This window comes from Moschus berezovskii, chromosome 19 (assembly GCF_049115385.1).
Source record: "Moschus berezovskii isolate FMDL1 chromosome 19, NW_MosBer_1.0, whole genome shotgun sequence".
In the NCBI taxonomy this organism is placed as follows: Eukaryota; Metazoa; Chordata; class Mammalia; order Artiodactyla; family Moschidae; genus Moschus; species Moschus berezovskii.
The window spans coordinates 11,366,477-11,383,871 of record NC_142478.1 but is presented as its reverse complement, the minus strand read 5'-3'; the positions used below and the strand labels follow the sequence as shown (position 1 = coordinate 11,383,871).

Genomic DNA, 17,395 nt, shown 5'->3' with positions numbered 1-17,395 from the left:
AAAGTATTGCAGTTTCAGCTTTAGCATCAGTCCCTCCAATGAACACCCAGGATTGATCTCCTTTAGAATGGACTGGTTGGATCGCCTTGCAGTCCAAGGGACTCTCAAGAGTCTTCTCCAACACCACAGTTCAAAACCATCAATTCTTCAGCGATCAGCTTTCTTCACAGTCCAACTCTCACATCCATACATGACCACGGGAAAAACCATAGCCTTGACTAGATGGACCTTGGTTGGCAAAGTAATGTCTCTGCTTTTTAATATGCTATCTAGGTTCATCGTAACTTTCCTTCCAAGGAGTAAGTGTCTTTTAACTTCCTGGCTGCAATCAGCATCTGCAGTGATTTTGGAGCCCCCAAAAATAAAGTCTGACACTGTTTCCACTGTTTTTCCATCTATTTCCCATGAAGTGATGGGACCAGATGCCATGATCTTTGTTTTCTGAATGTTGAGCTTCAAGCCAACCTTTTCACTCTCCTCTTTCACTTTCATCAAGAGGCTTTTGAGTTCCTCTTCACTTTCTGCCATAAGGGTGGTGTCATCTGCATATCTGAGGTTATTGATATTTCTCCTGGCAATCTTGATTCCAGCTTGTGCTTCTTCCAGCCCAGCGTTCCTCATGATGTACTCTGCATATAAGTTAAATAAGCAAGGTGACAATATACAGCCTTGACACACTCCTTTTCCTATTTGGAACCAGTCTGTTGTTCCATGTACAGTTCTGACTGTTGCTTTCTGACCTGCATACAGGTTTCTCAAGAGGCAGGTCAGGTGTCTGGTATTCCCATCTCTTTCAGAATGTTCCACAGTTTATTGTGATCCATACAGTCAGAGGCTTTGGCATAGTCATTGAAGCAGAAATAGATGTTTTTCTGGAACTCTCTTGCTTTCTCCATGATCCAACGGATGTTGGCAATTTGATCTCTGGTGCCTCTGCCTTTTCTAAAACCTGCTTGAATATCTGGGATTCACAGTTCACATATTGCTGAAGCCTGGCTTGGAGAATTTTGAGCATGACTTTACTAGCGTGTGAGATGAGTGCAATTGTGTGGTAGTTTGAGCATTCTTTGGCATTGCCTTTCTTTGCGATTGGAATGAAGACTGACCTTTTCCAGTCCTGTGGCCACTGCTAATGGGATTAGGAGGATTGTTTCTCAAAGTTATTAACCTACCCAGAATTATATACTTCTCTCAACATAATATGGGCTTCTCTGGTGGCTCAGTGGTACAGAACTTGCCTGCTATGCAAGAGACTCTGGTTCAATCCCTAGGTCGAGAAGATTCCCTGGAGGAGAAAGTGGCAACACAGTATTCTTGCCTAGAGAATCCCATGGACAGAGGAACCTCATGGGCTACAGTCCATGGAGTCACAGAGTCAGACACAACTTAGCATGCATGCATTCCAAAATTCACTTTTGTGTGAAAGTATACTGCAATGGCAAGCCACTCCAGTACTCTTGCCTAGAAAATCCCATGGATGGAGCAACCTGGTGGGCTGCAGTCTGTGGGGTCACTAAGGGTCGGACACGACTGAGCGACTTCACTTTCACACATTGGAGAGGGAAATGGCAACCCACTCCAGTGTTCTTGCCTGGAGAATCCCAGGGATGGGGGAGCCTGGTGGGCTTCCGTCTATGGTGTCACACAGAGTCGGACACGACTGAAGTGACTTAGCAGCAGCAGCAGCATACTCCAAATTCTAAAGCATTTTGCAAATTTAATATATCTTTGTTATTAACAACATTAACAAAAAGTTACCCAGAATTCAGTATTTCACTTATGTGTTCTAGAATGGAAGTTGAGAAAAGCAATAAATCAACAAAGAATAATTCCATTAAATCTGAATTTTCTATAAGGTAGTCCATGTTTCAGGGTCATGGAAGTTTGGCTTTCAACTATTCTGATAGCTGCATTTATTTAGAAAAATATAGATTTATTAGAAAATGTAAGACATAAGACAAAGATCATTTAAGAGATGTAAGAAACCTAAATCTTGACCTTCTGCTGTTTCTGCTTTATTTTCTTAATGCACTTTTACTTAATTTGGCTTAGCTATTTTAAAGATCGTATTACTCTGGTCAGAAGCAGTGTTTTAGAACTCAGCTGGGTCACAGGAACTTTTTCACCACTCCATTCTAATTTGCAGTTTTGCTATAATAAAAGCCCTAAATATATTGCTACTGTCTAGACGTTTTATCTGAAACAAGTGTCCTTTGTAGTCTCAGAGGACTTTTCTATTTTATTTCCAGTAAATCAAAGTCTGTGAAGAGCTTCAGTTCTTATTAAGACATACCCTTCACAGTCCAGTAATCGCCAACAGTGGCAAGCCATTGACAGTTCATTTACATATAAGTGATGACTTCCATCAGGTAGTTGGCTCAAAAACACAATGGACATTTAGAGCATATCCTATATTTCTTGTTCTTTGATGAGCACCAAATGCCAATTTTTATATAGAAATTGACTATTGAAAAGTGAAGCCTCCTTTTCACTGACCTTACACTGTCTTCTAAACTCTGGAGTGACATGTCAATGAACTCAGTGTAGGATCAGACCTCCACAAGGCATCTAGGAGTCCTACTTCAGTTAGCTAAAGATCAAGAAGAGTCAAATGTAGAAAACATGAGACAAGAACAATCACACTTTTTTAAAGGAAAAATAAATTTCTTCAGCATCTTGCTCCCAATTGTCATCATCATAGCTTAGTTTTCATATTTTATGTTAATAGGTAGTTGTGATATTGTTTTTATATTGTTTTCTCCTATAAATATATTTGTCATTTGAAATAGTGGCATTCATTACACAGCACTCATTAGGATATCTTATGTTTTAGTTTGTAAGTGTCTTTCATTATATTCTATGGTTTTGCTCTCAATTTTTTGGAATACTGGAGGCAGAAATGCCAATTTTTACCTTAATGATGCTACATAAAGGAGCAAGCTGATGATCTGTTACCATGCTGGGACTCAACTTGCGTGATTATTTAACTGTATATTTTCCAGCTATTTTTCAGTACTGAAGTAAAATGTTTCTCTTTAAAATGAAGCTTTCTCAATTATTAGCAGGGATAATACAGATCATTTAATTTCACAGATAAGCTAACCTCTCTATTTTAGCTGCAGCAATCATTTTCCCCCATCAGATGTTTTCCTGTTAACATTTTCTAATTAGAGTATCAGCGTGTGTTTTCGTCCATCTTGGTTCTGGTTTTAGTGCCCTGACTTTACAGGATTCTTGTAATTAGCTTTTCTAAAGATTTCATTCTAGTAATTTCCATATTTACAGCAAACTCCATTGCATGAAGAAGTCTGAGGGATTTTTAAAAAAAGAAAACACCTAAGTGTCTATTACAGAGGTAACAGATTAGGGTAAGGACTGGGAAAATGGAACGCCTGTCCTGTAGTCCCTGCCTCTTTATTCATACCAAGTCACCATGCTGTGCATGGATTATGTTCCTCCAGGTACACGCCTTCACTTATTTCTCCAATCTTATTCACAGATGAAAGGAGAAACAGAGGGACGAGGGAAGGAATGATGGATAGATGGATGGATGATGGACAGATTGATAAATTTAAATTCAAGATTCTTAAGGGACTGGTGTTAGCCACTGTGCTTCAGATCTTTTCCAAAGTAAGGCAGGTAACTCAGGAATACTACATATTAACTCTCAGTTGTTCGCTTTCAAGTGAGCAATAAGATGGGGGAAACATAATATGATAACTACACTAATAAAATAATATATTTTAAAACACACATTGAGAAATCATTTCCAAAATTGGAAATAAATGTTCAAAAATAAGAATTTTAATTTTTTTACAGCATTTATTGGTACTGGAACAAACCAAATTGGAGTCCAATGAAAGGAATACTTGATACTATGTGATTTCAACTTCTTTATGATCAAACAGATGTTATTTATAAAAAAGATCCAATGAATGGTTCATCTGAAGACATTTAGTAATTATAGACCGTCTTGTTGAAGTTCTTCTTTGGATGTTCAAAGATGCTTGTCCTTTTTTCCAGTTGATACAGAATTAATCCATGGCCAATGCTGATCTATGTCTTTGGGGAGATATCTTCAACTCTTAAGGTAACAAAATTGTTTTGAAAACACTATCTTACTTCTCATGATGAATACCATTGTCTCATTTTCCTTTCTCTTATAGATGCGGCCACCAGCTTTCCAACAATCCGGATGTTAGCTCTTTTGAGTACTGGATGCCCACTTACTGTCAGACAAAATAAATAATTACATTAATGAATTTTAAATTATATAACAGAGTGTATCATGCTTTTGAAATCATCAAATGTTATAGGGAATCAGTTATGGTGGTGCTAAAACAGATTTGACTTCAGCACATTTCCTTCAGGTGCATTCATTACATTATATATCATGACATGAAATTCAGCAAGAATTACCATTGAACCAAAAAGTTGAGAGAAAGGATGGCAGAATCTGGATTCCACCAATATACAGCATACATGAAGTAAGTTAGATGCCACATATGTTTGACCATAAGAACAGCAACACTTGAAACTTTTGCTTTACAATGAAATCAGTTCTGATACTGATAATTCAAATCAATACAAAGCATTCTTTGTAGAGATGGCTTGTACTTGATTCATCTTTATTAATGAAATGAATTCAAATAAGAAATAAAAGGGACTTCCTTGGTGGTCCAGTAATTAAGAATCTACCTCCTAATGCAGGGGACATGGGTTCCATGCCTGGTTAGGGAACTAAGATTCCGCATGGATTGGGGCAACTAAACCCACACACTGAAACTACTGAGCCCACACACCTCAGTCAGAGAACCCTGAATGCTGCAACAAAGATCCAGTGCAAAGATTTTTTAGAAAAAGAAATAAAGCCATAGATTTACTGCAGACAACATTACCCACAGGACTAATTTACAGACGTGGTAGTCTATTTTGCCCTGTAAGAACTATTGTTGTTCTTAAATGAAAATTTAAACAACTACCAAAAAGAATATTTAAAGTTATGAGAACACTCCTCATTACTAAAAGAAAATAAACAACAATGTGTTGTTAAACAAAAAGCAGAGCATTGTTGTTTTCATGTTTATCTATATTGCCATTAGATAAAGAGCAAGGCTTATAATAACAAGACTAAATTAGACTACAGAGTATTCATTAAAAAATTAGTAATAATAATTTTCATTGCAGGTGTGATCACAGAAAAAGGCCATCACCAATTGGTGTCCTAATAGAGTAGTTGGGCTTCCCTGATGGCTCAGAAGGTAAAGAATCCACCTGCAATGTGGGAGACCTGGGTTCAATCCCTGGGTTGGGAAGATCCCCTGGAGGAGGGCATGACAACCCACTCCAGTATTCTTGCCTGGAGAATCCCCATGGACAGAGGAGCCTGGAGGGCTACAATCCACAGGGTCACAAAGAGTCAGATAGAACTGAGTGACTAAGCACAGCACAATATAGCAGTTATACAAGATAAGTATTTGTTCTAAAGATAAGATACAATGATTTCCTATGGAAATTTTTAAATAATATGCAATACTAAGCATATATTTCAATAAGCAGAAAATAGCTGAAATACAGGATTACTCAAAGCAGGTAAAATAGAAGAGTAAGTAAATATAATGGTCAAAGCTCTTGTTCTTATACACTGGTGAATGAATCAAAATTTAATAATCTTAGCTTCGTTTTTTTTTTTAATAGGGATAATATACATCTTGTCTGATTGCTAAAATGATTCAAAAACATATATCAAGAGATACATGTATAACAGAATGAAGTCAGAAAGAGGAAAACAAATACGTATATTAGTGCATATGTGTGGCATATGAAAATACTGGTATAGATAATCTTATTTACAAAGCAGAGCTAGAGACACAGACATAGAGAACAAACAGGGGTACCAAGGGGGAAGGGGGCAGGGATGAACTGGGAGACCGGGACAGACACAGATACACTATTGATACTATGTGTATAACAGATGACCAATGAGAACCAAACGTAGTGCTCAGGGAACTCTAAATTCTCTGTGGTGACCAAAACGGGAAGTAAATCCAGGAAGAGGAGAGGGGATGTGTGTTTGCTGTGCTGCACTAAGTCTCTTCAGTCACGGCCAACTCTTTGCAACCCTGTACACTGCAGCCCGCCAGGCTCCTCTGTCCACGGAATTCTCCAGGCAAGAATACTGGAGTGGGTTGCCATGCCCTCCTCCAGCAGATCTTCCCGACCTAGGGATCGAACTCATGGCCCCTGCAGCTCCTGCGTTGCAGGCAGGTTCTTTACTGCTGAGCCACCCGAGAAGCCAGGATATGTGTATATGTATAGCTGATTCACTGCCATGTTTACAATGTTGCTAAAACAACATTGTAAAGCAACTACACTCCGATAAACTTTTTTGAGAACAGAGATGTGTTTGCAAAAATAATGTATTAATATTGACTCATCAATTATAACAAATATACCACACTAGTGCAAGGTGTTAATAACAGGGACCAGGAGGAGGGAGTTGCAAGTGAGAGTGTGTAACGGAACACTCTGCACTTTCCACTAATGGTTCCATAAACCTAAAATCCCTCAAACACATAAAGCCTATTAGTTAAAAATGTGTCTGACAGTTCATAAGTATTCAAAATATAGTTGCTGAATTATTATTTATACTGAAATTATAATATAGGTAGGCTTTATAAAGAAATTCCACTAACAATTGCATGAGATAATAAAAAACGTGTATCGATTGGTCTCTGCCCCCAGTTCCTGACACAAAGCTCCTAAAACTCAATTTCCTAAGTGACAGCAGCGTTGGGAGCACCTTTGGTTCTAATGAGGTGAGTGGGTGGGCTCCTGGAAGGGCGCTGATTAGAAGCCATGATTAGAAGCTTAGAACACTTCTAAGTCCCCCACCAACACTTCTCCAGGGAGAGACAAGGGCTGGAAATGGAATTAATGGTCCATCACGCCTGTGTGATGTTCTTCCCTGGTGGCTCACAGGGTAAAGAATCTGCCTGCAGTGCAGGAGATCTGGGTTCGATCCCTGAGTCAGGAAGATCCCCTGGAGAAGGCAATGGCAACTCACTTCAGTATTCTTGCCTGAAGAATCCCATGGACAGAGGAGTCTGGGGGGCTACAGTCCATGGGGGTCGCAAAGTGTCCCACAAGGCTGAGTGACTAACACTTTCACACCTATGTGATAAAGCCTCTGTAAAAATCCCAATAGTGTGAGGTTCAGAAAACTTCCAGGTGGATGAAAACATCCTCAGACCGGGAGGGTGATGCCACAAGGACAGAAGTAGGGGGCTCTCCCAGAGCTCACCCTCCTGAGCTCGCCCACTGGCTGTTCTTTGGTATCTTTTATCCCATCCTTCAGTAAGCTAGTAAATGGAAGGAAGTGTTTCCCTGAGTTCTGTGAGCTGCTTTAGCAAACTAATGCAACCTGAGGAGGGGGTCATGAGAATCTCTGATTTGTAGCCAAGTTGAGCACAAGTTGTGGGTACCTTAATAATCTACTACTTTTTAAAGAATATTTCTTTATTTGGCTGCCCTGGGTATGAGTTGCAGCATGCAAGATCTTCATTGTTGCACGTGTGATCTTTAGCTGCAGGATGCAGACTCTTATGTGTGGCATGTGGGATTTAACACCTTGCCCAGGGAAAGAATCCAGCCCCCTTGCATTAGCACCAGTGAAGTCCTGATGACCTACTATCAATTGGCATCTAAAATGGGAGATTGTCTCCTGGGATGGAGCCCTGAGCCTAGGGGATCTGACTGGGAGCTGACACTCTCTCCAGGTAGACTCTACCAGAACTGAGTAAGACTGTAGACTCCCAGCTGGTGGCAGAGAATTGCTTGTTGACATGGGGAAAAAAATCCCACACATTGAAATTGCCTACCAGAAATTGCCTGCCTTAGTTGCTGATCTGAAGTGGGACTGGGAGCAGAATCCTAAATTGCATAATTTGTTATTTCATAAATATTTCAATTAAATAAAGGATCATTCATTATAGGGAGGATAAAAATGTAAGTATACATGGTATATTTTTAATCATTCAAAGTAAATATTCTTGACCTTCATTTTTCTTTTATGGTGAGATAGATTCAGAAAACAATCGTTTTGATTAAAAATACTCAAATCTTGAATAAAATAGTAAATATATTTTAAGCTGTATTGCTGAATTGGCAGAAAAGGAAGAAAATAAAGGCCAAGAAAAAAAAAGTAAAATGAGTAACCTTAGTGGATATTTGGGGCTTCCTAGGTGGTGCTAGTAAACCTAGCTAAAGAACCTGCCAATGCAGGTAGACATAAGAGACCCGGGTTTGATCCCTGGGTTGGGAAGATCCCCTAGAGGAGGAAATGGCAACCCACTCCAGTGTTCTTGCCTGAGAATCCCATGGACAGAGGAGCCTGGGGGCCTACAGTCGATAGGGTCGCGAAGAGTTGGACATGACTGAAGCAACTTAGCAAGCACCCACAGTGGATATTGTCAAAGTGCTAAAGCCAGTTTACTTTTGGTGTTGTTCTGAGGTTTTCTTCTGAGCCCTGGATATCAGAAAAGGAAATTTAAAAAAGAAATAAAGAAAGCTGAGCACCAAAGAATTGATGTTTTTGAACTGTGGTGTTGGAGAAGACTCTTGAGAGTCCCTTGGACTGCAAGAAGATCAAACCAGTCCATACTAGAGGAAATCTGTCCTGAATATTCATCAGAAGGTCTGATGCTGAAGCTGAAACTCCAATCCTTTGGCCACCTGATGCGAAGAGCTGACTCATCGGAAGACACCCTGATGCTGGGAAAGATTGAAGGTGGGAGGAGAAGAGGATGACAATGAGATGGTTGGATGGCATCACCAATTCGATGGACACGAGTTTGAGAAATCTCTGGGAGTTGGTGAAGGACAGAGAAGCCTGGCATGCTGCAGTCCATGGGGTAGCAAAAAGTCAGACACGACTGAGTGATTGAACTGAACTGGATGTCTGAGCTTCAGCTTTGTAAGGGGAAAAGCATCAAGAGGCAAAGCATAGAGTTCACTCAAAATGGGGAGCCCAGCAGGAGACCACAATGAAAGGCATGGGCCCAGACAGTTACACCATCAGAGTAGGTGGGATAATACCAAAAAAAAAGAGAGAGAGAGTGAGAAAGAGAGAGGAGGGAAGGAAAGGGAAGGGAAGAAAAGAGAAGAGAAAATTTCAAAGAAGGGGAGGAAGGAAACTTTCCTTTTTTCATGTGGCAGCGTAGATGGAGCAGAGCCTCAAAGCTGCCATTTGTTTGATGCCCCAGTTCATGTCACCTGTGTGGTCCAAAATACCTTAAATATAGAGTTTGCTGGGTCCCAAGGACAAATTAAAAAATTCTCTTGATGAAAACAACTTCAACCAAGACCTTTAAACTATGTCATAGAACCAAGCAAAGGACTCAACTCTCTGGTCCTGGATTTCCTTATACACAAAACAGAGACAGTAACTGTATCTACTCTGTAGGATAATAGTGAGAATAAGTGAGATGCCAGAAGGAAAGCACCTGTTCCACAGGAGGTGCTCAGTAATTAGGCCACCCTGTTTCTTTTTTTGGCTCTGTGAAGTCTTCTACAGAGATGTTCACCTATTGTATGACAAGAACCCATTTCAGGAACATTTGCAATTTTTTTATACCTTCTGGAAATCTCTTTTATTAACATTTAAACTTGGCCCTCAATAAAAGCGCTGATCAATCTTGTCCAAGAAAAAAATATGTCATAGAAACATTTTATAAACCCTTATATGCTATAATTCATTTTAAATAGAAAAGCAGTTTACAAAGCAATATCACGTAGATCCAGGATTTTGTTTTTGTTTTAAAGTTATACACATAGGAAACCATGTACAGAATCAAATACCAAAATATTCACAGTGGATGGAATTATAATTTAGCTTTAGCCTTTCTGCTTATCTATATTTTCAACAGAATATATTATTTATATAAAATGACAATATTAGACATTGTCAAGTTTCTAGATTGGAATATGGAGAAGGAAATGGCAACCCACTCCAGTATTTTTGCCTAGAGAATCCTGTGGACAGAGGAGCCTGGTGGGTTGCTGTCCATAGGGTTGCACAGAGTTAGACATGACTGAAGTGACTTAGCATGCATGCATGCATTAGAGAAGGAAACGACAACTCACTCCAGCGTTCTTGCCTGGAGAATCCCAGGGACAGAGGAGCCTGGTGGGCTGCCGTCTATGGGGTCGCACAGAGTCGGACAAGACTGAAGCGACTTAGCAGCAGCAGCGGCAGATTGGAATATACGGTAAAAGTCACTTTTATTGTAAATAATGAATAAGTAATCAGAAGTTAGATCTTTGCTGATATTCAATAATTTGAATAAATGACTTCAACTTGAGGAAATAATCCAATAAAAACAGACAACATGCTTAATACTCATTTCATAGACTGTCTTTTCAGAAAACAGAAACTAGATTTTCCCCAAAGGCTCAAAGTAAGCTTTGCCCTCTGTTTTCTTTTAAACCACTTCCATGTTTTTATGTTCACAGGTCTGTTTTATGATTTTTCATGCCATTTTCTGACCCAGTCAAGGTTATATATATTCTACATTATTGGCTACTTTTATCAGTGTTTCGAAATGAATGTTTGTAGAGCAACTTGGAAAGAAAACAAGCATAGATTGTGTTAGAAAATAAAACACACATTTAGGGTACTGAGGATCTATTTAGTCCTATCTGTTTGGGTTCATGCTAAATGTTAGGAGGTGGTGTAAAAGGCATGAGGTGAGCCCTTTCTGGGCCTTCATTTCCTAATCCAGAAAGAAAACAAAAAAAATGCACTTTATTATGCTAGTCATGGACATTTAGTTTAAAAAATGAAAGTATCTACCTAACATAGTGTAATGGCCCTGCCCACCAGAAAATTATCTTAGTCAATATAAAGCAAAAATATAGTCTGGGAGTATAATTGCTTTATAATGTGTGTTTCTGCTGTGCAATGAAGTGAATCAGCTATACACATACATGCATGCCCTCCCTCTCGAGCTTCCCTTCCATCCCTCTCCTGTAGATCCTCACGGAGCACTGAGCTGAGCTCCCTGTGCCATACAGAAGCTTCCCACTAGCTTTCTATTTTACACATGGCAGTGTATATATTCATTGCTGCTCTCACAATTTACCTCACCCTCCCCTTTCCCCTACTTTGTCTACAAGCCCATTCTCTATGTCTTAAAATGGATAACCGACAAGGACCTACTGTATAGCACAGGAAACTCTGATCGATATTGCGTAACAACCTAAATGGGCAAAGAATTTGAAAAACAATAGATACATCTACATGCATAACTGAATCACTCTGCTGTACACCTGAAACCATCACAATACTGTTAATCAGTTATGTGTGTGTGTGTTTCAGTCATGTCCGGTTCTGTGCGACACTATGGACTGTAGCCGACAGGCTCTGCTCTCCGTGAGATTCTCTAGGCAAGAATGCTGGAGTGGGTTGCCATTTCTTCCTCCAGGGTAATCAACTATACTTTGATATAAAACAAAAGTTAAAAAATATAGTCCTGGATGAGAAACAATTAAGGACATAGTTATATTTGATACTTGCATATCACAGAGATCCAAATTTGAACCTTGGTTTTGTGCATCTTAGAATTTCAAACAGAAATATATCCAAGAAGACTGGAGGAATAAATTCTCTAGGCATCTCTGCAATGAGAGACCAAGATATCTTCTCGGGGAAAAACTCTTAATCCGAGAAGAGCAAGCTGAATATTTTCATCTTGGTCCATAAGACAGTGGCCGTGGCAGGGATGATGGGTGGTTTTACATGCTCTGAGCTGCCTCTTGCTGAGAAGGTTTTGCCTTGTGTTCCTGATTCCCTTCTTCCTCACCCTCCCACCACCCCAGGGAGAGTCTGGTTTATAGCCTCGTGAAAGGAATACCCAAATGACAGCTATTATTTCCTATACCATGCTCTCAGAGTGCTGAGGGTACAGGGCATCAGTGCTCTGAAGTTGAGGGAACTGGGTACGAAAGCCAGGAGCGGGGCTTTTCTCCTCAGTAGGCTGGCTCAGGCCCACGTGGGACCAGCACAGCATGGCCTGGACAGGCACTGGTGGCCACAGCCACAGCAGGACACCCCCATCAGGCTTTCTGAACTTCAGAGTGCCAGCAGCGTACGGCACTGCCAGGGCCTGGGGCGGGGACAGCAGGGGGAGTCCATGTGGTAGCCCAGAGGGGAGCACAAGTGAGATATCTTTGGAGAACTGCTAGAAATAACTTATGGGGACTGCTTTCAAAGAGGCCAGAGGCTGCCTAACAGTAGGTAGAAAATTCTACCTGCCACTGTTTTGGGACTATATATGTATCTGCATGCATGCTGCGTGCTAAGTTGCTTCAGTCGTGTCCGACTCTTTGCAACCCTATGGACTGTAGCCCTCCAGGCTCCTCTGTCCATGGGATTCTCCCAGGCAAGAATCCTGGAGTGGGTTACCATGCCCTCCTCATGTATGTATCTACAGATACATATATGTGTATGTCATATATACACATATATCCTGCTGTCTGACTGAAGGATGCCTAAGGACAACTACATACATGTGTATATATAGTTGGATATTGTTTTGAAATATCCAAGTTGGACAGAGGAGCCTGGCAGGTACAGTCCATAGGGTTGCAAAGAGTCAGACACGGCTGAGACTCAGCACACTTGCACACACCAATGGCTTCCTTGAGGGTGACTAAAAATAATCACCTCATTTCTGATGAGTATCAATCTTGAAATAGTGAAAAAATTTAAACACTAATATATATTCTATTCTTGAGTTTTTAAGTAATCAGCTCTCTCATTAGTTATCTGTAAAGAGAAATGGAAAACATAGCTATTTAATAAACATAGCCATTTAAAATGAGGTGAATAATTTTGTGACATTCCAGATATGTATTACCCTCAGGCAGAAAAATCCTAGAATAAAAAACACCGCTGAATTTCAAAAAGGAGGTTTTAAGCAATAGCAATATTTTCTAAAGGAGGACTTCTACTTGGAAGAGTGTGGCTTTGCTCAGAATGTGCAGCATTTGGGGGATTCAAGAAACTGGAATCTGAAGAACTTGGCACATGGAGCCATATGGTAAGGAAAAATGTGTGATTACATGAGAACGCTTTCCAACTTAGAGACCTGAACTAACAGACTGGTGGGGGAATGAAAGAGGAAACACCCATGAACTCTTGAGAAAGGGCCAGACACCCTACACTCTTGTGTCTTGCCCTAGGGGAAGAGAAAATGGGAATCCTCAATGGTAAAAAACATGAATAGGTGGTGGGAAAATCTGGGAGTAAAGGGTTTTTTTTTTTGAAGGGGGCAGCAAATCACTTAGGAAACACCATGGGGCCAATATGGCGCCAGAGCAGCAGTTGTGGGCAGTGCCTAGGTGATGTCTCTGTAGGCTGATGTGCTGTGAAGAGGGCTACTGATCTCTGGAGCATCCCAAGGGGACACGGAAATTCTGAGCAGGCTGTCTGACTAAAGGATGTTCTAAGGTCAGGATAGGGAGCAAACAGAATATATGACTTCACTGCAAGGTCCAGATGGTGTGATTCACACCACAAGTGGCCGGCAAGGAGGAAAGATCACTCTGGGGATGTCTCTCAAGATGAAAGGAAGTAAGAGAGCAGGCTTGTTATACATGGGCTCCTGACACAAAGTAAGAATAAATGATAAAATTAGATGGCATAATATAAACAATGAATATCATAAAAAACAGAAAAGACAGAAAAAGAGCTTACAGAACATTGACATGAAAGAAATCAGTCTGGGAAATAGTTTTAATTTTAATCAGTCTGGGAAATATTTAGCAGGGAAATATTTTCCACGTGAAAGACTTGACTCTGCATACTATGCGATCAGGAAATACAGGTTTGACCAAAAGTCATGTCAACTCCCTGAAAGGGGTGGGTGAGGGGAAGGAGCTTACCTAAGTAACTGGAAAACAATGCTTTGACCAGACTTCTGGAGGCTAAAGACCAAATGCAGAGGGACTGACACAGAAGGAGAGGTACAGACATGATTACAACTATGTGTACAAACGGGTTTGCGTTCGTATGTGCTTCCTAGAATTGTCCACTGAGAGAGCCTGGAAACAGTGATACCTCAGGAGCAATGAGCACAGGCAGTGCCCGGATTTTGGTCTCTAAATATTATTCTCCAATAAAGGGAACCAAGACTCCTGGAAAAACGGTTGGTTCTAGGAGTAGGGCAGGTAATACAAGATGAGTCTGCAGAAGCTTGTGTGGCCTAAGGAAGCATTAAAAAAACTGAGAAGCCAACCTGAAAACACTCCCAACGTCTAACGCTGGAACAATCTGAACAATAACAATGAATAATTCAGCTTTAGATTATAACTCGTATTAGAAAATAAATACACATAAGTAAATGTTGATGAAAATATCTAGTAATTCTTATCAATTTATGTAGAAACTCCCATCTCCAGGCAAAAAGCTCTATTCCTCCAGTCCTCCCCACTCCCTCCCCCAGTGTCAGTTGGACTTAGTTACATGCTTTCAATAAATAGATGGCAGAAGGTGGAGGAGGAGAAAGTTACTAGAGTATTTCTATATATATCTCCCTATTTCCATAAACAGTGAGTAGAGAAACCTGACAAACAATACCTTGGCCAGGTGATTAAGGATAATATCACTGGGGATAAGTCATATTGACATGTTCCTGCTAATATGATGTGATGAGAAAGGCACTTTACCTCTGTGAAATTCTTTTAGAAAATGTATAATTTCAGCATTTAAAAAGAATAATAAGACCAAGGATGACGGATGTCACTTTTGTGTACATTTATTCTTTGCCAGGCAATGTGCTGAGTGCTTTACTTGTACTATCTTCCTTTCTCTTTGCACCATACCTAATGTTATCATTATTACTCCTATATGTAAGTAAGACTCACATCAATGGCATGCTGTATTGGGCTATAAGTAACTCTTGATCCACATATGGACTGAAGAACATTTGATAACAACTCATTGGAAACCACAGTTGTTTAAAAACTGTCAACTCTTTTCTTGTTATACACAGGTATTGTGAAATGCTTATCACAATAAAGTTAATGTACATCCTCTCCCAATTAAGCATCCCTCTCATCCATCCCACCCTCTGGGTCATCACAGAGCTCACCACAGAGCTGAGCTCCCTGTCCTGTACAGTAGCTTCCCACTGGCTATCTATTTGACACTTGGAGAAGGCCATGGCACCCCATTCCAGTACTCTTGCCTGGAAAATCCCATGGATGGAGGAGCCTGGTGGGCTACAGTCCATGGGGTCGTGAAGAGTCGGACATGACTGAGCGACTTCACTTTGACTTTTCACTTTTATGCATTGGAGAAGGAAATGGCAACCCACTCCAGTGTTCTTGCCTGGAGAATCCCAGGGATGGGGGAGCCTGGTGGGCTGCCGTCCATGGGGTCACGCAGAGTTGGACACGACTGAAGTGACTTAGCAGCAGTGGCAGTATCTATATGGGACTTCCCTGATGGCTCAGTGGGAAAGAATCCACCTGCAATGCAGGAGCCACAGGAGCTGCGGGCTTGATACCTGGGTGGGGAAGATCCCCTGGAAGAGGGACTGAAGTGACTTAGCAATTTTTATATCTAACTGAGGTCATTTTTCCTCTGTAATTTTTTTTGAGTACTATATTTCCTGCTTCTACCTTAAATATGTAGTTTTCTAGATTCCTCTCAGATTTATTTATTCGCTCATTTTTATTTACTTAATTATTTAGAGTTTCCCAGGTGGTGCTAGTGGTAAAGAATCTGCCTGCCAATGCAGGAGATACAAGAAATGCAGTTTCAATCCATGGGTCGGAATGATACCTGGAGTAGGAAATGTCACCCCGCTCCAGTATTCTTGCCTGGAGAATTCCATGGGCAGGGAAGCCTGGCAGGCTACAGACCATGGAGCTGCAAATAGTTGGAAACAACTGAGCACATAGTTAGCTACTTACTTACATATCTATTTATTTAGATGCTTGTTCAGTTTTCTCAATTGACTTTTTTTGTATCTATCGATACTATATGATTTTTCTCCCTAAAAGTGTTGATGTAATAAACTATGGAAATAAAATTCTTAATATGGTATCATCTTTCTTTTTGGAACATAATGTATAACAGACAGCTAGAACAACTTACTTGTCTCCAAGTACTCTGTACTCATGACTAAATACATGTCAAAATGGCAAAGAATGCCAACCTCTTCCACCTTGTCTGAAACTTTTTTGGATCTTTCAGACCCAATTACAAGACATCCACTCTCGGTAGGAGCCCTTCAGCCAGGTTTACATAGAAATGGCCAGGAGGGCTTCCATGACTTGGCTGTCATTTTCTGACCAGTGGTGTAGGAGTGAGGCTTTGAACAAAGATATTATACATGGAAACACAAGAGCTATTTTCGAGGTTTCAAATGGAAATTCATCATCATATTTCTTTAAAGGGGTGATAGAAAAAGACAAGGTAATATAAGCAGATTTAAGGGACTAGATCTGATAGATAGAGTGCCTGATGAACTCTGGACGGAGGTTCGTGACATTGTACAGGAGACAGGGACCAAGACCATCCTCATGGAAAAGAAATGCAAAAAAGCAAAATGGCTGTCTGAGGAGGCCTTACAAATAGCTGTGAAAAGAAGAGAAGCTAAAAGCAAAGGAGAAAAGGAAAGATATAAGCATCTGAATGCAGAGTTCCAAAGAATAGCAAGGAGAGATAAGAAAGCCTTCGTCAGTGATCAATGCAAAGAAATAGAGGAAAACAACAGAATAGGAAAAACAAGAGATCTCTTCAACAAAATTAGAGATTCCAAGGGAACATTTCATGCAAAGATGGGCTCAATAAAGGACAGAAATGGTATGGACCTGAAAGAAGCAGAAGATATTAAGAAGAGGTGGCAAGAATACACAGAAGAACTGTACAAAAAAGATCTTCACGACCAAGATAGTCACGATAATGTGATCACTGACCTAGAGCCGGACATCTTGGAATGTGAAGTCAAGTGGGCCTTAGAGAGCATCACTACGAACAAAGCTAGTGGTGGTGATGGAATTCCAGTTGAGCTATTTCAAATCCAAAAAGATGATGCTGTGAAAGTGCTGCACTCAATGTGCCAGCAAATTTGGAAAACTCAGCAGTGGCCACAGGACTGGAAAAGGTCAGTCTTCATTCCAATCCCAAAGAAAGGCAATGCCAAAGAATGCTCAAACTACCGCACAATTGCCCTCATCTCACACACTAGTAAAGTCATGCTCAAAATTCTCCAAGCCAGGCTTCAGCAATATGTGAACCGTGAACTCCCAGATGTTCAAGCAGATTTTAGAAAAGGCAGAGGCACCAGAGATCAAATTGCCAACATCCGCTGGATCATGGAGAAAG

At 40.5% G+C, this 17,395-nt stretch overlaps 1 protein-coding gene across 2 annotated transcripts in view; it reads right to left on the bottom strand.

The window, feature by feature from the left end:
* Positions 1-4,125: 4,125 nt before the first annotated feature.
* IQCM (IQ motif containing M) overlaps positions 4,126-17,395 on the bottom strand; it is a 472,445-nt gene continuing 459,175 nt past the window's right edge. For both annotated transcript variants that reach the window (XM_088827822.1, XM_088827821.1), the window contains exon 12: positions 4,126-4,229. In XM_088827822.1, the coding sequence (XP_088683948.1) occupies positions 4,126-4,229 (104 nt within the window). The remainder of the gene's footprint in view (positions 4,230-17,395) is intronic.